Source organism: Chelmon rostratus, chromosome 7 (assembly GCF_017976325.1).
Source record: "Chelmon rostratus isolate fCheRos1 chromosome 7, fCheRos1.pri, whole genome shotgun sequence".
In the NCBI taxonomy this organism is placed as follows: domain Eukaryota; kingdom Metazoa; phylum Chordata; class Actinopteri; order Chaetodontiformes; family Chaetodontidae; genus Chelmon; species Chelmon rostratus.
Genome location: NC_055664.1, coordinates 26,418,884 through 26,444,643, shown reverse-complemented (window position 1 = coordinate 26,444,643; position 25,760 = coordinate 26,418,884). Strand labels below are relative to the sequence as shown.

At 46.9% G+C, this 25,760-nt stretch overlaps 1 protein-coding gene across 2 annotated transcripts in view; it reads left to right on the top strand.

The window, feature by feature from the left end:
- Window positions 1-25,760, top strand: part of actn4 (actinin, alpha 4) — a 47,403-nt gene that overhangs the window by 10,161 nt on the left and 11,482 nt on the right. The window contains exons 2-8 of one of the 2 annotated variants that reach the window (XM_041941420.1): window positions 18,880-18,994; window positions 19,704-19,823; window positions 21,254-21,340; window positions 22,222-22,309; window positions 23,225-23,303; window positions 23,393-23,474; window positions 24,283-24,368. In XM_041941420.1, coding sequence (XP_041797354.1) covers window positions 18,880-18,994; window positions 19,704-19,823; window positions 21,254-21,340; window positions 22,222-22,309; window positions 23,225-23,303; window positions 23,393-23,474; window positions 24,283-24,368 — 657 coding nt within the window. The remainder of the gene's footprint in view (window positions 1-18,879; window positions 18,995-19,703; window positions 19,824-21,253; window positions 21,341-22,221; window positions 22,310-23,224; window positions 23,304-23,392; window positions 23,475-24,282; window positions 24,369-25,760) is intronic. The other variant, XM_041941421.1, reaches the window with a different exon arrangement.

Here is a 25,760-nt window from a genome sequence, read left to right as displayed (position 1 = left end):
TCAGCGGCTCCAATCAGGATTTCTAAACCCGTGTGAAGTTAAATTGGGAGCTTTCAGTCCTGGTTTGCACACCTGAAGCAGAAACATGTCGGCGGGGTATCGGTGGAGCCTGTGCTGGTTTTAGAGCACGTTGCAGCAGAGCAGCATTAAATATTTACTGATTGTGCCTGGCCTTCAGGTTCCTCTGCTCTCATTTAGAGCAAGGACGCTCTGCTCACCAGATAATCCCACGCAACACTCTTCCTCGCCTCCTCCGACTCTCCACGTTTAGTTCCTCCCTGCCTCTTCTCTCTGAGCTTTCCTGTCTTTGCCAGAGTCGTTAAGGCAACAGGCGCACACAAAAGAGGGAAACTGGAGTGTGTGTTACTGTTTTTAGGACTTGGCCGGTATGTTTCTGGCCATTGGTGTTGCTTCGCTGCATTGTTTGTCTGTATGATATAGCAGTTTTAGCTCTGGGCTTCTATCTGTATTGGGGGATTTATATTTATATGCTACACAGTATTTCTGGTGAGGCATCTCCAGGAGCAGCCTGCGGCCTGCTCATCACTCTTTCTTTTCTTTCATAGTTCAGAGGAGGTCCCTCGGAGAGGAGAAGCCTCCAGCTTTTACGGAGAGACTCATGGGATGCGTGATCGGGTCTAGTTTTCCAACACAAAGAAAAACTCTGCGCTCTTTCTTTCATAAATATTTTCAGACTTGAAATTGTGTATCAGCATATTTGAATCTGTCCTCTTTGGCAGCTTTCTGTCAAATGATGTTGACTTTGCGACCTGTAAGATGTGATTTAGAGATTTCGTCTTTTGCTGAACAGATGCTGATTTTTCAGAAATGTCTCAGCTGTAGAGAGTAAATCTCACCTCGGAGAAGGAGGAGAGTGACGGCAGCGCTGTGCTCGGCCTTCTGGGAGTTGTGGTAGTGGAAGAAAGAGGAAGGACGGCTCTGTGGTTTTTGTGGTTTTCCTCCCTTCCCTGTTTCAAATATTCAGTCACCAAGCAGTCAGGCAAAGCGTCTGAGTCGAGCCAGAAAGGCAGACAGATCGCTGTGTGTCTGTGTGTCACCGCCGCCTTCATGGACTAGATGGCGGGCCAAGAGAGCAGGGAAGCCCCCCTGTACATCAGATCAAAGCACAGGACATTAGCACATTAGCCACCAAACTGCAGAAATAGTTAAAAAAAGTAGTTATTTGCAGAGGTGGAGAACATGCAGCAGCTGCAAAGGCAGATACGGACGGTCAGAGCAGCAACAAAATGTGTTTCACCGCACGCCGTATTGAGAACTGTGCATGACTGACCGGCCACTTTTGTACTTGAACCATGTTTCGTAGATCCTCTTTTGGGCTGATATTGTATTTCTAAGAATTGACATTTCAGCCAAACCAGCTGCTGTAGCAGAAAGTCCAGCTCCTGGTCTTGATGTGGGTCAGGGAAGTCCTCTGCCCTCTCCGCCATCGGCCACGAGCCTACTATCCTGTCTGATCCAATCAAAGCTGGCCTGCAGGGGATTACTTAGCTACCGTTCCCCCAGTTAACAAAGACTCTTCTGTGGGCCCTGCTCTGACTCACAGCGCTGCAGGGAGTGCACGGCGGCGTGCACGTGGAGTTAACGCAGACCCTGGTACCCCGCAGCAGCTTCCCATCAACACAGTTTTGTCTTTGCTGTGTGTGTCTGAGCTCGGCGCTCTGGTTTTGACACCACTGCTGTGGAGACATGACGGCTCGTCGCTGCAGTGTGAGAACCGCGCTGCAGTGTTTCCTGCTGAGCTCGCCGCCGCAGAATGAGCCAGTTTCTGTGCTGACACGCTCTCTGAACACCTTCCTGGGATTGATGGGTTATTTTTGCCTTCGCTTTGATACTCATGCATGCACACATTGACATCTGCAGCGAGGCAGGTTTCCAGCTGTGCTTTGTTGTAATAGAAGGCTTTGCTTTGGTTGAAAGACTTGTTTTACTTTGTCACATTATAGCGAGGCGGGACTGAGTGAATTCTGTTTTAGAGATGGAGGATGAGGAAAAGGGTGGAGAGAAAGACAGAGAGGAAACAGTAAGCAGTAACACTAGTGAATAAAAGTGATTTTAACAAAAGGAAGCATGCACAAGTGTGGACATGAACAGCTCATGAGCTGGACTGGTTCATACTACGAACACCAGGTGCTGAGAAGCATTTTAAACCTTCTAAAAATAAGAGGTTGCTTAGCAACAGCCCTGAAGCAGGGTTGTGCTACTGATACGGCTGCTGTGGTATTCTGTGTGACCAAGGGTTTCCTCAATGAAACTCAAAATGGATAAAAAGATACCTATAATTGATCAGCAGCTGCAACAGAACTGAATGCAGCTAAATTGACACCAGTGGCAACCAACCGCGGGTGTAGTGCGGCTCAGATGTACTTCTGATCCGCTTGTTTCGAGCGGTGAAAGACTCATTTGAGCCTTGCTGAAAGCAGAGAGGTCAGAGTTGATTTCACCCACAGAGGTTCAGTTGAGGACCGTTGAGGTGTGAGCGAAGAGGAAGTTCATCGTTTCAGTATCTGTCTCCTGTCTCACTTGTCACGTTATACCTCCATCAGCACGCTGATGGTCCACGTCCTGATATGTAGAAATACATCTTTAATGTTGTGTTTTCCACCTCTTTATTTGTTTTAAAATATAGCAATATTTGAGTTTTAGCATCACTTACTGCTACATTGACTTTACATCAGACGGTATCATGTGTTGTGGCGATGCAGCCCTCCCTCTCGTTATAGATTATGTGTGATGTCGAAGAAGCCATCAGCTAATTGGTGTTTTATACTTGCTGCAGCAGGTTAAATCTAGTTCAGCCGCTGTTTGTATACAGACGGACAGAAAGTGGTTTAGAGGATCAGACTGTCACTGATTCACTGTCTACACATCCTGGACTGCTCCACATTCTGCACAAGAGGGGGGGTTGCCACAATATTAAAGTCGTTTTAAAGGGGTTGCATCGATCTGGAGCTGTGTTCCCCCCTCAGACTCGAGCTACACACAGCAGTCGGCCATGACTGAGCCCTGCACCCTGAGGGGCGTGTGTGTGCTTGTGTGTGCGTGTGTGTGTGTGTGTGTGTTGCAGGGAGGGGGTTGTTAAGAGCTCTGCATGAGTCTATCTGGGGCACGAGGATCACTGCATTAAATCAACTTAAGGTTTTAGGTTATTGTGGGAGGAGTGTGGATCGCCATGGAACCAGTTTAGGTTTTGCAGGTTCTGCGTCTGTGGGCGGGCACAGATAGGGTAAAGAAGTAAATCCCCCCCCTACAACGAACAAAATACAAGTTTTTTTACCATCTAAATCAAGTCTCCTCACAGTTTTCCAACTGGATGTTTGGACAAAACAACTATTCCTGAGATGTCATCTTGGACTCTGGAAAACTGAAGCATTTGTCACTGCTTGACATTTTACAGACTAAACAATCAACGCGATGCAGCAACACACACACACACACACACACACACACACACACACACCAGTTTCCTTCCTTTGCCCAGTAGCAGCACAGATGTTAGAAAAAATCTGCCTGGTAATCTCTGACTGCCACTCTGAGCTTCCTGTCTGACTGATGCGACACTCTCAGCGGTTGATTAGTGTCCATTTGCATGCTGATTAATCTCGGCATGTGCTTGACTGTGTGTATGCGTCAGACAGGCGTCGGGCCAGTGAGTCATGAAGCCATAAAGGGCAGGGTGAGCTCAGGAATGTGTGACAGAGCTGGACCGAGGGGGCTGGTTTTGGCTAGACCTGTGTGTGTGTGTGTGTGTGTTGTACGGGTCATCAACAAGCGGAAGCTCCAGGGAACAAACAGCATGCCGCTCCTTGTACCGGGGCTGTGCTCTCTCAGCTCCTTTACGAGGTCGCCCCCCTCCCTCCTCTCCTGATGACTCGCAGCACCAGGAAGTCCTCAATAAGTCTGGAAACAGTTTGCGTGATCTAGATCGAGGACCTTATCTCATACATTTATTTCCTCTTTTTGTTCAACCCAAACCCTAAAAATGTCCAATTTCTGCAGAATAATTAGCAGCATAGCTTTAATACCTCTTTCTCTCAGCTGCAGGTCCATGTCTTTAATAAGTAGCTCAGTTAACAGCACAGCCTGCATCCTGCCTGCTTAGATAAAACAGCTGAGCTCCATCAGCCTGATAATTGCAACGAATAGTCTAAATTTCATGAATCATAGAGACGAACCTGACCTCACTTTAACCAGACTTCGTAATTAATTTTCAGGTCAGCCGGTGCTCGGCCAGGATCTGCAGCTTTATACAGGACTGTTTCTTTATTGTCAGAGATATTTGACTTCCTGAAAACTGCACAAACTCAGTGACACACACTCACGGGGGTATTAAACTCAGGTGGGAGTGAAGGCCATCTAAGGGCATGCATACACACATACTTGTGGACACGCAGCGTTGACCTGAGTCTCCGCTTCGTCGGCAGGATTCTGGGAGATCTTTCTTTGTCTTTTCCTCTTATTTCATGTCTTCACTCGACATGTCCTCTGTCTCTGCATGTCCATCTTTCTGCTCATCTGTCCCTCCCTGCTTTTCTCTCTCCTGTTTGTTTCTGCTGCTTCATAGGACCCCGGAGAGGGGGGGGCGTGTGGGCGTGTGTGTCGTGTTTCACATTCCTTAGTGTGCATAAACACACACACACACACACACAACCTCATTCAAAATGGTCATGGATGCAGTCAGGTAACTTTTAAGGATCTGCAGCGTCACGCTGAATGTGTGTGTGTGTTTCTGCTGGTTCATTTAATTTAAAATCCTCCATGCATGTCCATACTTTGTGTGTGTGTGTGTGTGTGTGTGTGTGTGTGTGTGTGTGTGTGTGTGTGTGTGTGTGTGTGTGTGTGTGTGTGTGTGTCAGCAGGGGGTGCACCTTGCTGCCCTCTTACATCACCATTGTCGCTGTGACAGGCAGTTACATGCGTTGCCTTATAAGGTAAAACCGCGCGAGACGGGTGGAAAGGAGGAGGGGCAGGAAGAGCCTGTTACCGTGACAATGCTGTCTGCTGCCGGGCAACTGGGCCGGCCTGCAACTCCCGTTTGGCTACATTTTCACACACACACACACACACACACACATCACACGGACCTCTGTGTTGCTTTTTTATTTTTTCTCCTTCATTGTGTTTTTTTCTCGAGCGTCACATGATTCACTCATTTAATATTTGCTTTTGTTGTTTTAGGAAACATCTCAGATTCTCTCTCAGGTGTGTGCGTACGTTTTGGTTGTCGTCATCGGTTTTTGTATGAGATCAGCAGCACGTGAGAAACAAAATCTCCTGATTTAGTGGGAATGCCAGGAATGAAGACTTGTAGCTGTTGAAATGCCATGTCTCTCATACCACACACACACACACACACACACACACACACACAGATTACACTCCTAACAAGCATTTGCAGACCTGCTCTATTTGTTCACCCTCTCTAACAAACCATATGCAGCGTTTGAGTGTTTCTCCTCCTTTCCTTTCTTTCCTCCTCCCTCCTTTCCTTCCTCCCTGTTTGTCCAACATGTCAGCGCAGGCGTCACACGGACGGCCGACCTGCTGCGACCTTGGCTTCATAACTTGATTGTCAGCCGTGTGTCTGATTGTGGCCCACCGAGAGGAAGATGAAGTGATGCTGCCAGCTAAGCACGTTTTGGCTCATGTCAGGTTTTTTTCCCATAATGATTCAAATAACCCGGCGCTGACTAACTCTGTCTTGGTGGCTGAGTTTAGCACTTACTCATTCTATCTATAGTGGCGTTAATTCACTTGAAAAGCACACGTTCACACGCTGCAGCCAAAAAAAAAACGTCTCTATGTGCCTGTAAAGGCAGTGACACTGTGACAAAGGGCAAAAGATCAGTTGCAGCACATTTGAATGTGCTGTACATTTCAGAGCTTATATAAGAAAAGGTTTCAGTGACTTGCAATTCTGCATGAATACAGAATAAAAAGTTCAAACTAACAATTACTTCTCTTTTCTGACCAATAACTTCCTCCAACAGGCTTTAGCTGGTGTTTGGGAAATAGACTGTGTGAGCTATGTGTGATGAAGCCATTCTCTTAAACAGAAGTTAACCAGCTCTGTTTGCCTAAACAAGTCTGCAGTTTTAGAATACATTTTTATAATTAAATGTTTTTGCATTTTGGCTTTATTGCAAAGAAAAGTGTCCAAAGGGATTAATGGTGTTGGTAAAGTAATAATCCTCATGATGGTGTGCATCGGAATATCTGTGGTTATCATTTATCCTCAGTCACACAGACATCACACAGTGTACGGCAGTGAAACATGGAGGAAGTTAAATTTGACGTGTAGTGATCGTGATGGTCTGTGAACGAGATTCAAAAGCTGCATCAGACTTTGCTGTTTGCTTAATTTTGGTCAGAATATTCTGCTGATTCTTCCTGTCATGTGGCACAGTTGTATTTGTTGTGCCCTAATGCCTCAAAATAGAGAGCTTTTAGCAGCACGTGATAATGTGTCAGAGCAGATAATAACGATGGGCCAGTTTGTGATGTTGCTATGGTTCACTTGCAAATTTCTTGGTACTCAAACACACCTGACATTACAGGTTACTTGCTCTCTTGCATGTTTTCACACACCTGATAGACAGTGAGCACAAAATATATCAGCTGTGTAAAAACCTGGTGCTTCCTCCAGATGGATTCCTATAATCATTATCATATCCAGACGAACTTGTTGTGCATTAGCAGGTTCAGTTTCTAGCATCGGAACATGCGGCTGTTACCTGGTTTGGACCTGTGAAAAAAAACCACACTGCAGCCTCTCAAAGCACACGGCTGCAGCCAGTTATCGGTCTGCTCACACGCTGATGGCAGATGCATCGTGCAGCCTTGTGTGTGTTTCTCAACTTAAACAAGCATCAAGTATGTTTTATCAGCAGGTAGACTCCATCTTGCTTTGCATTTATGTGTAAATGCTGTGGGGGTTTTTTTACACTGGAAAACCCTTAAGTCCTGGAAATGCCAACAGATCTGGCATCATTCAGTTTGGCATCAAGACAGCAGTACGCTGTCTAACAAAACCAGGTTCGATGGAGTTATTCTGTTTCCTCCTGTCTGAACTGATCAACAACAGAACCGCAGAACTGTCGCGCAGCTCTGGAAAGATTCAGCCAGCGGTTTTAATGAAAGGCCGACACAAACAGCTGACGCTTCGTCCTGCCAACTGCCGTCAGGCCTGCCAAACTCCTGATTGGGGCTGTTAAAAACACACACACATGTAATAATAATGACCTCAGCTCGTTCAGCGATGGGAGGTCAAGCCGAGGAAAGGAGGGGAACGCCGCTCTGGCTACCGGCGATTCCAGCTGCCCGGACCAACTCCTGCAGGGCAGCTGGAAATGTGAGGGCGTGATAACTGAACGGGCCCTCGCTTACGTCACAAGTGAACTCCGTCAAGGTCAGCGGAGACGTTTGTGTTAATCGGTCGCAGTCCTGCCTGATGTTTGTGTCAGGCTGTTTTAAGCTCACTCCATCTCCTTCTCTCTATTGACTCATGATAATTTAGCTTGACTTGTGGCCAAGTTGAGGCTGGAATAGTGCAACGTGTGAGACCTCTGCAGCAGCGGCACGTCTTTGTAGTCACTTCAAGGTCGTTGTGTTAACTTGACACACTCCATGTTGTGCTGTGTGGTTCAGTAAGTGAACTATGTTCCAAATGGGCATCAGTATAAAGGAGTAAAAGGGTCACATTTAATGGCTTGTGTGCTCCTGTGATTCTACGTTTGTCTTAAAGTCAAGAAGGAGAGAAGGTGAACCAGTTTCAACTTTTTGTTCCCGGTCTGGGTTTTGTTCCCCTGTCTCTGTGTCCCCTGTACATGAGGTCCTGTTCTATTGTGTGGAGTTCTATGGCAGTTTCCAGGTGTTATCCGTGACCCCGGCTTGCTCTCCAGGCGTTAGTCTGGGCTGAGCAGGCGCCTGAATGTGATCCTGACTGGATAACAAACTGCACCGGGATAAGAAACAGACTTTGCTGACCCTTGCTGACTGTTTAACTACCGTGTGTGTGTGTGTGTGTGTGTGTGTGTGTGTGTGTGTGTGTGTGTGTGTCAGAAACAAATCTAAAATGTTTTTCAGAGTTTTGCCTTCGTTTGAAGGAATCCGGAATCACTGACTTCACGGCGCGTCAAACTCGGTTCATTAAAAGCAGTTGAAGTGTGGATGCGTCTGTGTGAGCTGAAGCGGTGCACGGCGCTGTGTGTCAGTGTTTTCTCAAGAGTTGCGCAGCATTTCCAAACGTACCCGATGGTTGTGAAATGACGACGTCTTGGTTGAGTCATTCGGTTGCAGCTTGTGGGCGAAATGGTGTCAATCATTGCAACGGCGGTCGCTATCTTTAACGTAACATTGTGCCTCCAGTTTGTGAGCCTGAGGTGCTGCTTCTAGAAGTCAGGAGTGCGTTCACTGAGATGTCATGTATTTATAAATTCACTTTTACTTCGTTCATTAGGATGAAGGAAATGGTGCACGATCACGTGAATGAAAACGTCCGTTAGCCACAGAGCAGGTGTTCATGGGAGGAAAACTGAATAATGAATGAATTAATGAATTCCAGACTGGTTTGGACTGTTGTTGGGACAAAACAAGCAATCTGAACACATGACCTCGAGCTTCGGGATAATAGATACGGGAATTCTTCACTATTTACATGCCTCCATGTTGGCGACAGGTTATGACATTTTATATCCAGAGGTCAAAGGTCAGCTTCACCCTGACATTATAATGTTGTGTAAAAACAGTTTTCTGGCCTTGATTCAGATTTTCAGGACAGATTGTGTCAGGCTTTCTGCTGCTCAGAAAACAAACTGCAGGTGTGAAACCCTGAAAGTATAATCGGCCCTGTGGGCTGAAGCTGATAATGGCTGTTAGCACAGTTAGCGGCACCTTCTTTCCCTTTGACCTCATTCAGCTCGTATGAGCCGCCTCAGTTATTTGACTCATCGCAGCGCAGCGGGCCTTTACACACTTCCTGTGCACTTTGCTTGTTGCGTCCGTCGTCTTCGTGATGCGTGTTTGGACAGAAAGCTGTAAGTCCTCAGACTTCGCAGGTTTGCTCAGGGGTTAATGTTTTACATCTTGCACAGTTGGATTCATTCGCTGCATTCCTGGAGAATTAACATGGACATCCTCCGCCCCCGCCGTTTCCTGTGCTGTGCCTCTAAAGACAGGAAGTGGAGTAGTTGGCTGCCGATTGGCTGAGCAGAAAAGAAGTGATGGTGTGATATGAAACACACACACACACGCTGGTGGAAACACTAAAGCCAAGTGTTACTGAGTCCCTCTTGTGTGAATTTGATGGTTGTCTCTTGTCTTCTCTCTGCTTCTTTGAGCTCATCTCGCCCGTCTTTGTCCTTTCAGCTGCAGTTAAACTTTGCCTCATGGTGTTTGTGGCGCCACACGAGGAGCGAGACCTTTGCTTCGTAAGAAATACTGCATGTTTTACACAGTTTCCCTAAAAGAGTGAAGATGTGCTGGAGAGGGAGTCAGAGGGAGGAAGAGCATAGCTGACATTCCTGACATCTCTGTCATGTTCAGCAGGGTTGACACTCGTTCTTTCTCCCCTCACCTCTTACCGTCTCCCTGTGGTGCAGAGTCGGCACCAAAAAGCTGATTTGAGGAGAGATTTTTTTGCGGTTTGCTGCATAAACTGACGTGGGTGGAGTCCTCCACATTAGACGGCGAGCGCCAGAGAGTTGAGACAATAAAAACCTTTTTTCATTTGTCTGTGGCAACTTTGCAGCAGTAGATAAATTATCCAGATGGGAGAAATCATGCACTTGGAGGGTAATGATCCGTGACATTTGCATACAAATAAATCTGTTGTCGCTATAAAACAATAGAACTGTTAGTATTTAGTTCATAAAACCTTTGATCGTCCAGTCTTTGCGAGGCCTCTTCTCCTCTTGTCCTCTTCTACCCCCCCCGTCGTTGAGGAGAAGACCCTGTTCTGGTTACAAGATCAAAGACTTAAACACATCTGAGATCTCCCCCCCTGCTCTCGTCGCCTCTCTGTAATCCCAGGAAGAGTCCCAGTGTGTCATTAAATCTCTCTTTACCCCCGCAGCCTCCTCCTGCGCTGAGCTGCCACCACACCAGCGACAGAAACCCATTTATCAAGCAACAGAACGTGATTCTCTGTGTTCAGCCGTCCTCAACTCCCCCCTCTGCTCCTCTTCTCATGTGGGGGGAGCGTGGAAGGAGGCTACACCGCTAAATGTCTGTACAGACATTACGGACGTTTCTCAGGGTTCAGGTGGTGATGAACGCTTGTCTGGAAGACTTCTTGAATTTCCACATTGGACGTTGATGCCACCATCTCTGAACGCTCCTGCAGCTTGTTGCCTCACTGCAGGTTACACTGATTACCTTTTAAGGAAGAGCGATTTCACTCTCGCATCTCAGAGTGGCCTTTTGAGAGCAGGGGTGATACCACATTCTTCACAGGATTAATATTTTTAAACCCAATATCACACACTCAGACCTCATTTCTAACAACACGAGACAGCAAAAACGTCCCGTCAGCAGATACGTTTTTTTTTTTCAGATGTTTGTTAAGGAAAATGTAAATGCAGTGGGTTGAAATGTGAGCGTGGGGCCTCGTTGGTGGGCAGTGTCAACACACCGTTGTGCATTACTGGAACCATTTATTGACACACAGCAGGGCGACATGGCCTCACGTAATGTTGAAATGTGCAAACTCAGAGGCTTAGGTTTAAATCAGTGACTCGATGCTTCGATTTCCTCCAGCTTTCCTCTGCCAACGAGCCGCAGTTTAAACGAAACCGCCGCGTTTGTTAATATGAAAGCAGAGAGGAGCTGCAGAGTCGGGCCGTCATTCTGAGCGTTAGCACGCAGCTACGACTTCATCCCTCCAACACAGCAGACACACACAGTTATTATTCTATGAATGTTTTAATAGAACAGAATAATAGAAGTTCCTGGATCCTGAAATAGGTTGGACACACACACACACACACACACAGACACACACCCCCCTGGTCAGACTCTTTGAACAACAAAGCCAGGAAGAGGCATAAATAAATGAACAAATACCACACCGCTTGACACTTTACCCCTTCCCTCCCTTTCTCCTCCCCCCTCCCTTATTTCCTCCCTTCTCCACCTTTTGCCTAAAAGAAACCAGGCAGCTGCTGAGTGTCAGTTCAGCGTGTGAGGTTAGCGATCGGACGTCACTCGTGTCAGCGATCATGAGGAGACTTTTGGCTAAAATGATCGTTTACTGTGACAAAATAAGAGTTCTTCTTTTTAACATGAGACGTAAAGGAAGTGTGTGTGCGCATGTGTGTGTGTGTGTGTGTGTGTGTGTGTGTGTGTGCGTGTGTGTGCGCGACGTCTTCTCATGCTCCCACAGACACGCTGACTCTTCCTCGGCTGGCTGTCTCCTCTTCCTCGTCTCTTCTCGGGGTCACACAGCCTCATGAAGTAATCTGAAGCTTGTCGTATTTCCAGCAGAGGGGGAAGATGCAGAACATCTCATATTTACGTTCCACTGGTCTTAAAAGCGTCGTTCCGTCTTTCATTTCACATCCCTGATTTAACGTTGCGCTCCTCTGTAAACATTTCTCCTCCTCCTCTCCCTCCTCCTCCTCAGCTTCCATCTCTCATCTTGCCAAATTGCATTTTACCTTCTTATCCCACATTTGTGCATCTGTGATCCACTGTTTACCCTCCTCCGGTGCTGGGCAGAGCTCGTTTTAGCAGAGAAGACGTCCTGGACTTTTCTTATTCAAACAATGCTGATTTAGTTTCTGTTATTGGGACAAAAATGTGACATTTGTACTTTTTTTACTTTAACAATATTTGTCATATTTGTGGTCTCACTTCTTCCTCTTTCCCACACTCATCACTTTTCCTCGCTTTTCTCCTCCTCCTTCCCTTGATCACCTCCTGCCCCCCCCTCCCCCTGCATTTCCTCTCCCCTCCCCTCCCGTCTCTAATCCTCCCTTTCCTTTGTTTCTGTTAGCTGCTGTATCCTCAGAGTGTGTGTCTGGCTGGAGGTGAAGCTTGTTGAAAACAGTCTGCGTTAAGCTGTTGACTTACATAATGGCATATCTGAGGGGCATCAGGCCGGCCAAGAAGTACACGCCAATTACATGTTTGTCAGCCCCCTGTGGGAGGTGTGTGTGTGTGTGTGTGTGCGCTTCACTGACTACCTGTCAGCACATGAAGAGGGAGGCTCCCTCAGTGTGTGTGTGTGCGCGCAAACATGCTAATGATCACCTGTCCAGACTTGAGAGGATAATGAGACCAGAACAACCTCTGCAGCAGCTCTCTGCTCTGTCTCTCGTCTCCTCCTCTTCCTCATCCACTCTTTCTCCTCTTCGCTGCCTTTATTCATCATCAGCAGCGCTTTGGTGGCCGCAAGTATTTTGGACGTGAACATCTTGGCCAGCGTTTCTTCTCTCTGTAGATCCACTACGCTTGGCCTCGGCACTGCGTTCCAGTTTATCTTTATCATTCATCGTCTCAGTTAGAGATGCTGCCAATTGTGTGTGTGTGTGTGTGTGTGTGTGTGTGTGTGTGTGTGTGTGTGTGTGTGTGTGTGTGTGTGTGTGTGTGTGTGTGTGTGTGTGTGTGTGTGTGTGTGTGTGTGTGTGTGTGTTTGGACGCCATCACTTTCCCAAAGCTGCTCAAAACATTCAAACAGCTGTTCACTCATTGAGGTTGAGGCGGCTCTTCCTTCTCAGTCCCTCAGTTGTCAAACACGCACATGCACCGATGCGCCCTGGTCTCACCGTGGCCCCCGAGGGTCGGTGTCGTGTTCCTGCACCGTGACGCAGCGGCAGCTCTACAGTAGCAGGCTGCATATCCAGTTACAGCGCTGTTGTCTGAGCAGGGCAGCGTGGAACCAGAGTGCAGCTATTATTTATTTACCTATTTGTGTTTGTGACTCAAAAATGGAGAATTTTCCAGATTTTGTGAAGTTGAACTTACTGACAGCTGCAAACAATCTGTTTGTGTTGAGCTGAAGGCCCCTGTGTCCGTGGATTAGCCACAGAGGTGCTATAGTGGGTCGATCTCATGGCTTGCTAGTCCGTGTGGTCATACAGTATGTGTGTGTCTGTATGAGCCGACATGGGGAAATGCATTTAAACTGAGTTTGTGTGTATGTTGAGGAATAAAGACCAACCCGTGTTCTGGAGCCTTTGAAGCAAAAGAATGTGTGACAATAGTGAGCAGTGCTGCCGCGTCGCACGCCACAGCCCTTTTTTAATTGCCGTGCCTCTAAGAATAGGAGGCCTTGTGTCAGGCCAGACCAGACTAGTTGCTGAGCTTTATTCACAGGGCCAGGCCAGCATGGTTTTGGCCCAGCTTAGTCTGGTGCAGCCAGTCCAGTCTAGTATGGCTCTGTCCAAGTTCCTTGAGGTTGTACCTCCTGCCAGCAGGTCCCTATATAACTCCTTTAACTAGCAGTACAGATCTGCTCTTTGGTGCAACGGCTTGCTGCTGTTGTACATTTGCTTTTTCGTTCCCTGACGCTGTGCTGTGCCCATGCTTCAAATTCATACAACAGACCATAGTCATACCTGGAAATTGCTCAGCGCAACCAATCTGACTTGTTCTGCTGTGCCAGTGGAGCAGCAGGGTTTTAAAAGCCTTGCTCAAGGGCACATTAACAGCGATGGTTCCAGAGTCATTTCCGAACCTCCCACTAGTCACTTTGGGTTTCCCTTTTTTTTGCTTTTCTTCTTTTCAGTATTTTCTTTAATTGTACAAGGTTTGCAGGGTCGTCGGTGCTCCATTCAGACATTAGGATGCACAGCAGAAGCACAGCTTGGAGGATGAACCCTGCTGCCAGGTTAATTCAAACTACGCTCTAAGGGTGCTAACTGTTGGTGTGCAACGTTTTCACGGAAAGTGACGGAAGGCATCCTGCTTCATCACGTCAGAGAATCTCAACGTAGCAGTGAGACATCAAACAGTTAACTGCATCTAGATCAGTTTAACATCTCCACTGTGTGAAGAGGGAGTGTGTGTCTTTGCAGCCTGTTCATAGGGTGTGTGTGTGTGTGGGTGGGTGGACCTTGGCTGCGAGATGTGCTGAGAATACATGAATTGTATAAAGACCTTGAATAAGATGTGTGGCTTGAAGGTTTGAGACCTTTTTGACTTCTTGTGAACGGCTCATGGTTCGGTGTGACGCGTGGTTAAAAAAAAAAGAAACAACAGAAAACACAGAAACAGCCGACTGTCAGCGTGCAGAGTGAGCTCATCGGCGTTCAGCGTGAAAAAAAGGGTGTGTGTGATCGAGAAAACACATGCACGCACACGCACACACACGCTGATGTCATGCAGAGAATCCAAGGCAGTTGAGCAATAACATTGTGTTCGACCTGGCTCATTCTTCCCAGGTGTAGCAGGGCACACCCTTACCTGTGTGTGTGTGTGTGTGTGTGTGTGTGTGTGTGTGTGTGTGTGTGTGTGTGTGTGTGTGTGTGTGTGTGTGTGTGTGTGAGTGCCCGCACACACTCTCGACTATACATACAATTAAGGTGCCTATGTAGTCTGAAAATTGCACATGCATTGTGAAATTGGGTGTGGAAATAATTGGTGTGTATGTGTGCTGTAGATAGAGAGTGTGTGTGTGTGTGTGTGTGTGTGTGTGTGTGTGTGTGTGTGTGTGTGTTCCCCCCTTTCAAACAAATGATGAACCTTGACTTTTGACCCTGTAGGACCTGTTAGGTTGGGAGACGTTTTGGTTTCTCACTGGTCCTCTCACTGGTCCTACAGGTGTGGGACTCTTAGGCTCTGTCTCTTCTCCACACTGAGGAGTAGTGAGGAGAAGCAGTGATGAGGAGCAGTGAGGAGACAGTTGTGTATCTGCTGTGGGAGGAGAACTGTTGGACAACTTAATCACTTCCAGACACACCCGCAGTTTCTCCTGAACACAAACAGCAAAGATTAGTGCATGCTGAGGACCTGGACCCTCGTGGTCCCCTTTAGGAAGCAGCACGTTAGCACCGTACCGCCTGCTGCTACTCTGAAGATTTTCAGTGAAGTTCGATAGATAATGATAGAAGTTCTGCGGGATAATGTGCAGCTTAGAGCTCTGCTCCCAGCAAAGTTTACACTGTTACAGCTGTTGGTTCAAACAGAACAGAGGTGTTTGGTCGATGTTGGTGCACGAGAGCTGACAGAAGACTTTCTAACTGCCTCATGTTTACTGACCACAGTAAACTTCACACACAGTTTGAGCTTTAATACCAGGAAACCCTGTAATGGGATTTAGCTGCAAAGTTTTTCAAATATTTTGGCCTTTTGAGCTGCTGATGTGTAAAATGACCAAAAGCAGCTTTAGAACACATCAGCGCGATTACATGTGGAGGTCAAACGGTGAGATCGGAGCAGGTCCTGGCTGGTGCGTGCAGCAGTAATAACAGAGAGGATGTTCTGACTGTGCCTACAACAGTTATGTAATAGATACTAGAGGATAAGAGCACGAGCTTCATGCCTAAAATGTAAACCTTCTTAGCACTCAGCTGTGCTCTCTGTCCCACACAGCCTTCAGCTTGTTATCTGTGTCCTCAGCTCAGGTTGGAAATCCTCTCATGAACCATCTGATCTGATCTGATCTGTGTGGCCAACACACAGCGGCCACATGGACGAGTTTAACAGGCTTCGCTGGCACTCAGCCTCTTTGGTCGCTCTCTCCAGGAATTAGGGTCAGTTCACTTCTGATTCAGCAAGTAGATTACCTTCAGATTTAAAGCTGGAACTCTTCTGACCCGAAAGGCTTGAATCTAAGAATATTGAATAATATTTAAACTGTGTGATTTGGAAGCAGTGAAAGTAAAACTTAACATTTTGATGATGCTCATGATGTTGAGCTTGATAGACTCCGATCACAACAAGGAAATAAAGGTCGGCCCACGTTGCATGTGAGTCAGCTTGCATGAGAAGTCACATAATATCAAGTCAAAGGTAGTTTGATGAAGAACTGTAACACTAATTGAATTAACTTCCTTGGTTCAGTCCGCGTGTTGTAAGACATGTTGAAGGACAGCAGCATGAAGAGGAACCGTTCTCTGTTCTGGTGTGCAGTCAGCATGATTCAGTCTGTCTGACCTGTGTGTGCATGCATGTGCAGTCTGAAACACAGCGGCGCCACACCTTGTTGCACCTGAGTGACATAAGGTAGCCAGAGACATGCTGCATTTCCCTCATTCAAAACGGGAGCAGAAGTTTGGTCTTCCTCGTCGTCACAGACCAGGACAGCCTGAAGGAGGGCCCTCGTTCACGCATCATGAAGTGTCCTTGAGACACGCGGTGAGGGTCTGACCTCTGACTGTGGAGGGAGGGGCTGCATCAGCTGCATGATCTGTAGCGTGCTGTGTTATACACGGCGCGAAGTCCCCAGGCTTTCTGCAGGCCCCGACCTGTCGCCGTTTGTTTTGTGCGCTGCTCTCCTCGTCATCGCTCCCAGTGGCACCAACCGTGTTGGAACACGGCCGACCTCTGCAGCGCTGGCGACGCTGCTCTCTGATACACTTCACATTCCTCAACTTGCCTCTTAGATCTGAGGCTTACCAACATGCAGACACCCTCAATGTCCTCCCCCGCCAGGGAAAATGAGCTCACTGACCCCGTGCTGTCTGCGTATCTACGTCAACAACACACATTGTAAATTTAAAACAAAAAGAACATTTTATTTGACGCTGACAGAGATGACGAGAGAGGAAGGTGGGAAATATTTTCTGTGATTAATCTTCAGTTTGTGGATCAGAGTCATCTGAGACAGAGACATCTGTTACATTCATGGAACATGCAGCTCGTCTCTTCTTCTTTACTGAATGCGTCACACGAGCCTTGAATGAACGATGAGAAACTCATAGTGTAATTTGAATAAAGCATTTTCAAACACGGATGACAGTGAGGCGAGACGAGAGCTGGATAAAGAATAAGTTAGATGGATAGATTGAAGTTCACCTCCTGTTGCAGGCTGTAATGTGGTGACAGTCGAATGTGTGCACTGTGCAGCCAATCAGTGACAGTGATGGATGCAGCTTCACTCTGAACTAAGCTGGAGCTTCCTGCCGCTGTGCCGCCACTTCCTGCTGCGTGAGTGTGTGTGTGGTGGAAGGGGCTGCTCTCCCCTCTAACTCTCTATGTGTTTGTTTATGTGAAATGTACCCCCCCCCCCCCCCCCCTCCTCACAGTGTGTGTCCTGGTGCAGGCTCAGAGAGGGAGCCCTCTGTATGTAATTGTGTGCTGGCGGAGTCGGGGGTTGGCGTTGGGCAGTCTGGGGGAGGGTCACAGAGCGAGAGCGGGCTGAGGGAGAGTACAGGGGGCTGAAGGGTGCTATTATCCACGCGGCTCAATGGGCGCTTTGTGCCGGTGGCCACGGTGGGACGGTGGGGAGCGGGGCAGGGCGGCGAGCAGCACCCTGTCATAATGTTTGTGAACACGCAGCGCAGGAGCGAGCAGAGAAGAGGAGGTGTAAGGCTGAACGCTCACTCACATCATTCAGTTCCAGATGTGATGTTTGCTTCTGTCTTAAAGTCAGAGGCTGCAAACTGTCTCCAGCTGTTCAGTCTCAGCCGAGTCAGAGAATGAATCTTTATTGTCCAGCACGTACAAACACATCAGAGATTTTGACAGTGATTGCAGGAAATGCAATGCTGCGTGTTCCTGCTGGGAAAAAAATCCACGTCTTTCTCCTTCCTTCTTCCTCCTCTTCCTCCTCCTACGTGCAGCTGTAGTGTCTTTATGTTGATCGAACCCCTCACGAGGATCTGTGCAGTTTGTGTTAACCAACTTGAAAGCTTTAACAAGTAAAAGCAACACTCACATGATGGGACGCTGAGAAAAGAGGCGTTCTTTGAACCTCTGCGAGTGGCGAATCGGTCGCAGCAGCTTCGCTTAGCGTGCAGGCTGGACCTTGAACATGTATTTTGGTCGCTTGGCATTTTTACACACTTCCTCTAAATTATGTAACAGAGTCAGAAAAAAGTGTTCTGACACATTGATTGATGATGTGCCATAGCTGTGGCGTGACTGAGCTCGTAGAAAACGGTCCCGTGCCTACCTCAGTGCCACGAACTCCTTCAAAATAAGATGATTCAAAACACATTTGTGAAGAATGTCGGCTAACCAGAAGCACAAAAACATGGATTCCAGGCAGCTATTGATGTGTGTGATTCTGTGCTGCTGTGTGTCTTTTCTCAGATGTCTGTTTGTGTTTTGGTGCCATTCTGATATTACAAGTATCACAGCTGCTCAGTCTGGCTCCAGTCTGGATTTCAGGGGTCTGTTTGGCAGGTTTTCAGGAGTTTCTTTAACATATGTGTCTAATATCTCACTTCTCTCTCCACGGCACAGCCTGTAATTCATTTAAAACTCTCAGAATTGTCTGTGATTAGATTGTAGATTTTATTTTTCAGTGTTATTCCTGTTTGAGCATTTTTGTCATTACCTACTTTGGCTGTTTTTATTCTTGCTCTTCTGTTCTGTATTTGTGGATAAAATGCCAGGACACATTCTTTGAGTGCTTGCATAAATGATTTCAGAACAAAATAATTTTCTCTTGAGTCATTGAGATGGAAAGCGGTCCAGCTGTCTTTATATTAGCTTAACTTTGAATTGTTCTATTCAACAACCCATTTTCACTTTGTGCCATAAAGTGTAAATTGTTCTTTGAGATCGCTGACTTCTGCCTCCTCCTGCCACTTCCTGTCTTATCAAAGCAGCTCCCTGACCTCCCTTCCTGTCCATTGTATTTCATTGTCTTTTATTCTAATTCAGAGTAGTTTATTGCCTTAAAAGCTGGAAAAACCTCATGGTCTGGCCTCTGAATAATCACTGCATGTCTCCTGTTTGTGTGCTCTCGTGCAGACGTTCACGGCGTGGTGTAACTCCCACCTGCGGAAGGCCGGCACGCAGATCGAAAACATCGAGGGGGACTTCAGGGATGGGCTCAAACTGATGCTGCTGCTGGAGGTCATCTCAGGTACGAGCTCAAATCACTGCAGTCAGCCGGCTCAGCGGCCGGTAGATTTTAGTTAAACTGGAACGGCTGTAATGATACCCGATTAATGTTTTGAAGTGTTTCACACAGAAGCCGCAGGGGAAGCCGTTCAGCCCACCACACACACACACACACACACGCACACACACGCACACACACACACACACACACACACCCACGTCAGATTTTCAAAGCTGTGTCTGAGCTGTCGATCAGAGTGAGAAACGTTTTCAGATGTTAGAGATGCATCCCGGGGCGTGGCCGCCCAGTTGGGTCACACGCATTTAAATAAACATCGGGAACACCCCGCTATAGATCTGTCGATGGCGTACGACAGCGTTCCTCTCGAGGTTTCCTGCGTTTAATTGCAGGTTGTAGCAGGGAAGCTGTTCCTGCCTGCGTTGTAGATAATCATTTGAGCTGCTGTCGTCCCGTAATGAAATTTTGACTTGCTTGTGGCTTCGTTTTTCACATTCACTTCAGTTATTTCTGCTGCGAGCGGCGCTAACGTCCCTGCTGTAACTCTAACCGCCATGACTGTCGTTCTGCTGAGCCTGTGGAAACATGCTCGACTCCTGTCACCGCAGGAGCTAACTGTGTGTGTGTGTGTGTGTGTGTGTGTGTGTGTGGTGTGTGTGTGGTGTGTGTGTGTGTGTGGTGTGTGTGTGTGTGTGTGTGTTTACATCTGCAGGCGAACGGTTACCCAAGCCTGAACGAGGCAAGATGAGGGTCCACAAGATCAACAACGTGAACAAAGCCCTGGACTTCATTGCCAGCAAGGGAGTCAAACTGGTCTCTATCGGAGCAGAGGGTAAGCATGGACACGCCGCGCACGTCATTCATCTGCATCCTTCTTAAGAATGGGACCCCAGGACAAAAAAAGGAACTTCGGACGGATCACTGTTTGAAGTGGCTTTGAGGAAGGAAGGACGGGCCCGATGTCTATTAATCTATTATCTTCATGAACTTCGTTATCACGATGAGATTCAGTGTTCAGCAGCAAATCTTCAAATCATGTAAATGTGCAGATTGTTCGTGCTCAGGAAAGAGGTGTGTGTGTGTGTGTCTCTGTGTGTGTGTGTCTGTGTCTGTGTCTGTGTGTCTGTGTCTGTGTGTAAGGGTCAGTTTGAGGACCGTGACCTTTCTCCTACTCTGTCAGGACAAGCGTGACATTCCTGCAGCATTACGCCGCTGATAGTGAAGACCGCTGAACACGAACTTGTTCTAAATGTTCACGTGCTGCAAATGTGAACACACACACACACACACACACACACACACACACACACACACACACACTCTCACACTCTCTCTCTCTCTCTCTCTCTCTCTCTCTCTCTCTCTCTCTCATTGTGTCCCTCTATAAAAGCAGCCCACTAAAGGTCATCTACTGGAAACAGACAGAGAAAAATGCAGACGTAGAAGGTGGAAGAGGAAAGAATTGAGGGATGAGGGTGACGAGATGAGACAGTTTAAACTGACACAATAAGTTTGCCTGTCATAAGTTAAAGTCCAGGATGGTGAAGCCTGATGGCGGAGAGACATTCATGCTAACTTACAGAGCAGAAAGACACACAGTCAAAGCTGGATATCTAATTAAAGGTAAAGCGTGCTGGAATGACAGCGATGTCGGACGGATTGACAGCTGACATTGAGAGTGTGACTGACGGAGCGGGTGAAAGTATGAAAGGACTCTGTTTGAACTATGAGAGGAATCTGAGCTGCAACACATGCCTGCTACCAACATATCACTGCACATGTCTTCATGTGTTCATTAACCTGCTAAATATCTGTGGATCGAGCTGGGAACGCTGAGATAACGATGTTTAACAGCTCCGGTTTCAGTCTACCAGATCGTTTACATTTGAAGCTAAATGAATTTGTTCACATCATCTGATGAAGTTCTGCTAATAAGGGTCAAAGATGCAAAACACGAGACTAAAACTTGTTTTCACTGCACACACATCCAGAGCAGGAACGTAATTTGCCCTTTTCAGATCATTAAGTATGTTTGTGTTGCACATGGACAAACTGTTGTCTTACAAGCACCAACTGACCAGGACTGAGTTTGATCATTGTGAAAGTGTCTTCAGCAGAAACGGGAGATTTGTGTGCAGTTGTGTGTGGGTGTGTTGGCATCATTAGACGAAAGAGCAGATGTAACCGTTTAAAAACAAGATTTATGGTCCAGAATGAATCTGGATGCATCAGTCGAGGTGACTTTTTGCTGTCGTTGTGCAGAAATCGTGGATGGAAATATCAAGATGACCCTGGGAATGATCTGGACCATCATCCTCCGCTTCGCCATCCAGGACATCTCTGTGGAAGGTACGACTTCCTGCGGTTTCATTTGCATAAAGAGCTTCAGAACCAGCAGCAGCTTGTCAGAGAAGTACCCCGCTGCAGGGCACGGCGACAGCTCCGCTTTCCAGGGTTAATGAGCTGACCAAGACCCACAGGAATCTTTGGTGTTTACACACATGCAAATGTGCAAGTTGGCAGTGCATTGTGGGAAGTAGAGTGCAAGAAGACTACGCACACACACACACACACAAACAAACACACCCCAGGAATTATCAGTTAGTTTATATTAAAAGATTAACTGTGTAGTCTGTAAACTGTCAGAAAAAGCCCGTCAGAAGTTCTCATCGGACCAACAGACAAAGAATTTATGCTGATATAAAATAGAACAGACATTAATCATCTATGAATCAACTAATTACCTCAGCGTCATAAAGTCCAAACACTGATGTGTGTCTTCACGTCACCACTTCACTTTCTACACTGTTTTTTATGTTTGTATTTATTTTGCTGGATAAATGTCGACTGGAGAGAATCGTCGTTCCTCAGTCGGAGCTGTAATGACTCTGTGGTGTTAATTAAAAGTGTCTGTGTTGAATTAACTGGTGGGTGTGGGCCACGTTAAGGAATATGGAGACATATTTTTTTTGTTCTCCGTTAGTGACTGATATGTTTCAGAGGCTCGTGCAGTAAACAGAAACATGCCCGTGTTTTGACTGAAGCCGTTTATATTTAACGTCACTTCAACGAGCTCTGCGGCTTATTTTTCTCTGCTTCTGCACCGTTAATTAAACAAGTCAAGCTCTTAACTCAGTGTAATGAGGAGACTAATGCAGACCTCCTTTTCTCCTTTCACTCCTGCTGTTTCTCCTTCTCCTCTTCTTCTTTCATCTTCTTCCTCGTTGCAGAGACCTCTGCGAAGGAGGGTCTTCTTCTGTGGTGCCAGAGGAAGACCGCTCCCTACAAGAATGTCAACGTGCAGAACTTCCACATTAGGTAACACACACACACACACACACTTGAAGGTTAGAGTAATTTCAGTTTTTTAAGTGTCATTAATGTTTTTATTGGATGAAATATTTTGAACCGTTTTTCAGCACATTTAAAGGCCAAAAAGAAAAATAATTCTTCAGCATTTCCATCAGAATTCAGTGGTTGAGGCTGGAAAAATCTCTGAAGGAGCTTTTAGGTTCTCATTGGACAATGAAGCCTCCAATCAAACCCTGATGCGGAGTGTTTCATGGTTAGCTGCAGTCTGCAAGGAGCTCTGATCAGAGCTGGACGACAAACTCGCCAATATTTAAAAACGGGCCTTCTCAGCTTGACCACACGTGCTGGTGTGAGAGTCAATGTCGTGTGCAGTTAATATATACTGATAGCTCCAGGTGTCACCGTGATGCTGAATGAAAGCTCAGTGCTGGCTGGGAACATTAAACTGGCCGTAACTACTGTGATTGTGTAGAAACGTCGCCCCCTGTTGGAGAAACTAGAGCATGTCTCACTGCTCTGTGCGGTCAGAAGAGGGATGATGTGCACAAAGAATCTGAAAATTATTAAAGATCACAAAAGATCAGTGACCAAAAAGTTCTTGAGTCTCTATCTAAAAAGGTTCAGGATGAGCAAACTTCAGTCTAATGTAGACAAAGAACAAAGAAGAATGAGTTCCTGTCGTCATCTTATTATGACTTCCTGTTGCCTGTTTAGAATTTTAACTCAGTGGAAATTTAAGTTCAATCAGAAATGTGTTTTTTGTTGCAGAAAAGTTCTGAAATTCAAATCAAAGTCTTGATAAAAAGCTGTTTTATGGTCGTCTGAAGCCAGCTGCCCTCGTGCATGTCAGACCAGGCTTTGTGGATGGTTGGTAGCAGGTACATCCATGAGTTACACTCACCTGTTGTCTCTGTCTAACAGCTGGAAGGACGGTCTTGCCTTCAACGCTCTGATCCACAGACACAGACCTGATCTCATCGATTACGACCGCCTCAGAAAGGTACAGACCTGCACCACTGTTCCATTTTCTGGTCCAACCCACATCCAGATCTGTAAAAGTCTCTTCTAACGCTGTGATTGGCTGTTTAGGATGACCCAGTGACCAATCTGAACAACGCCTTTGAGGTGGCTGAGAAGCACCTGGACATCCCCAAGATGTTGGACGCAGAAGGTAGGCTGTGTTTGAGGGTGGTGTTATTATTCAAATGTCCTGTTTATCCACTGTAATCCACCACATGTTCACTCACTGTTATCAGCACCTGACTGTTTTATTCTCATTCACGTCCATTATTCAGCTGTTTCACAGACAGTTTGTGTTGTTTGCAGGTCCGAACGTGACTGTTGTCATTTTCAGACCATAAACAGCAGACTGAAGCCCTGCTTCACTCCGAAAGGCCATCAAACTGACCTGAATCCTGATGTCTGTAGAGGCCAATAGAATCAGAGCACCTGCTGCACATGTGAGCAGACTCACTGTGATGTCAGCACAGCCTGAATCATATCACCCCCCCACTTCCATTACAGTCACATTACATGAGCTGCTACAGCAGATCGATCAGCCTCCATCCCTCCCTTTAGCTTCATCGTTCCTCCTCTGCCTCCTCTCGTGCTTTGGACTGTAAAACAGATTTAACTGTCTGAATCTGTTAGTAACGATGCACCCGTGTGAGCGCTGGGGGCTGATTCTTTGATCAGGTATTAACCTCCGTCCCAGCTGAAGTGTTTTTAGTGAACTGTGCTGTTAACTCCGTGTCCATCCTCGTGTATTTGTGCTCGTTCTGTTTGCCTGCGTCCAGTTTGGATCGTCCTGTCTGGCTGTTAACGGCTACAGCAGCTTGTTAAATGTGTGTCTGTGTTTTTGTGTGTCCGCCTGTTTAATATGTGAGTGTACGTTCCTACATGTGTGTGTGTGGAATCACATGTCCTGTGTCTGCCTGGATGTGTGTGTGTCTTCATAACCACGGTCTCCCCCCTTGTAGACATTGTGAACACAGCTCGTCCAGATGAGAAAGCCATAATGACTTATGTGTCCAGTTTCTACCATGCCTTCTCTGGAGCACAGAAGGTACCCTCTGACCCCCGACCTTGACCTTTAACCCCCTGTTACTAACATGGTGCTGCTTCCTGTCCAGCATGGCCTCACTCTCTTGACAGCGCTGCTAAGACCTGAGCCTCAGCGAGGACACCGGATGTGTCGGGACACACACGCGCGCACACACACACACACACACACACACACACAGATGCTAATCATGTGAATGTAACTGTGCTGGTGAAAGCAGTAAATATTCAGTCCGCTGTGCTGCTGTGATGAGCGTGAAGACTGCAGCTGAGCTCCGTGCTGATGCTGTCTCAGAACAATCGGGTCATTCATGAAGAATTAAAGCGGAGCTGTTAGTGATCATTCCGGGATTGAATCACTGTTAACAAGACGGTGTTTGTGCATCCTCAGGACATCTGTGTTCGCAGCAGCTGGACTGTTGTGTGTGTACACTTCAGAGGAATGCAGCGTTGCAGCTTGAGTTCAGTGTAACAGTGTTCAGAGGTTGGGGTTTTTCTGGTTGAAGAGGTTAAATTACACACAGAATGAAGCAGAGATTAGAGGAGGGATGTTCTAAATGTCCAACCAGAAACTCTGATTTGCTCTTCATCAAGAGGATGACTCACCTGCTCAGGTGCTCACGTGGACTGTGAACCAGTTGTCTGTCTGTGGGCTGTTACAGAGCAGCTCTTCAGTGCTGCGTATCCGAACATGCTCTTCTTCAAAGTGAGTGAAGAAGAGAAATCAGAATATTTCACAAAATGCAGTCTTAAGACGTAGCTGTGTCAGAGATATCGGAGCGTTTCATAAATGTCATTAACAGTGATGAGCCAGAATTACGACAAAATAGTTTTCAAGCAATAATTAAAGCCCTCAGCCACAGTTGAGGAGCGGTGTGAGTAATGTCGTAGCAGCTGTGGTGCTTCAGCTTCCAGCCTGTAACTGATTCTGTGAGCTGATTTTTTAATTCTCTGGTCTCCTCTTCTCTCCTCCTCCTCCTCCTCCTCCTCCTCCTCCTCCCTTGTTTTCCTCCCCTCTCTTCTCCCTGTAGGCCTCTGAGAGGAAGTGACTTGTTTTGCTCCTCTTCCTCCAATTAATTTTCTGGCCCATTCAGAGCTTGTTTGTGTGTCTCTGCAGTCTCAGGAGAGGTGTGCGCGTGTGTGTGTGTGTGTGTTTGCGTGTGTGTGTGTGTGTTTGTGTGTGTGCGTGCGTGTGTGTGCGTGTGTGCGTGTGTGTGCGTGTGTAAACTTGTTTCATGTGCAGCTTGTTCTTCTAGTTCTTGGATTATTTACATGCAGTCAGTGTGTACACAGGAAGTTTGTGTTTGGACTGTCAGAAACTCGTAAACCTACAGATTTACTGCTTTCGCCAGCATTCTCCTTCATTCACCTACATCACCCAAATCACACCTAACAA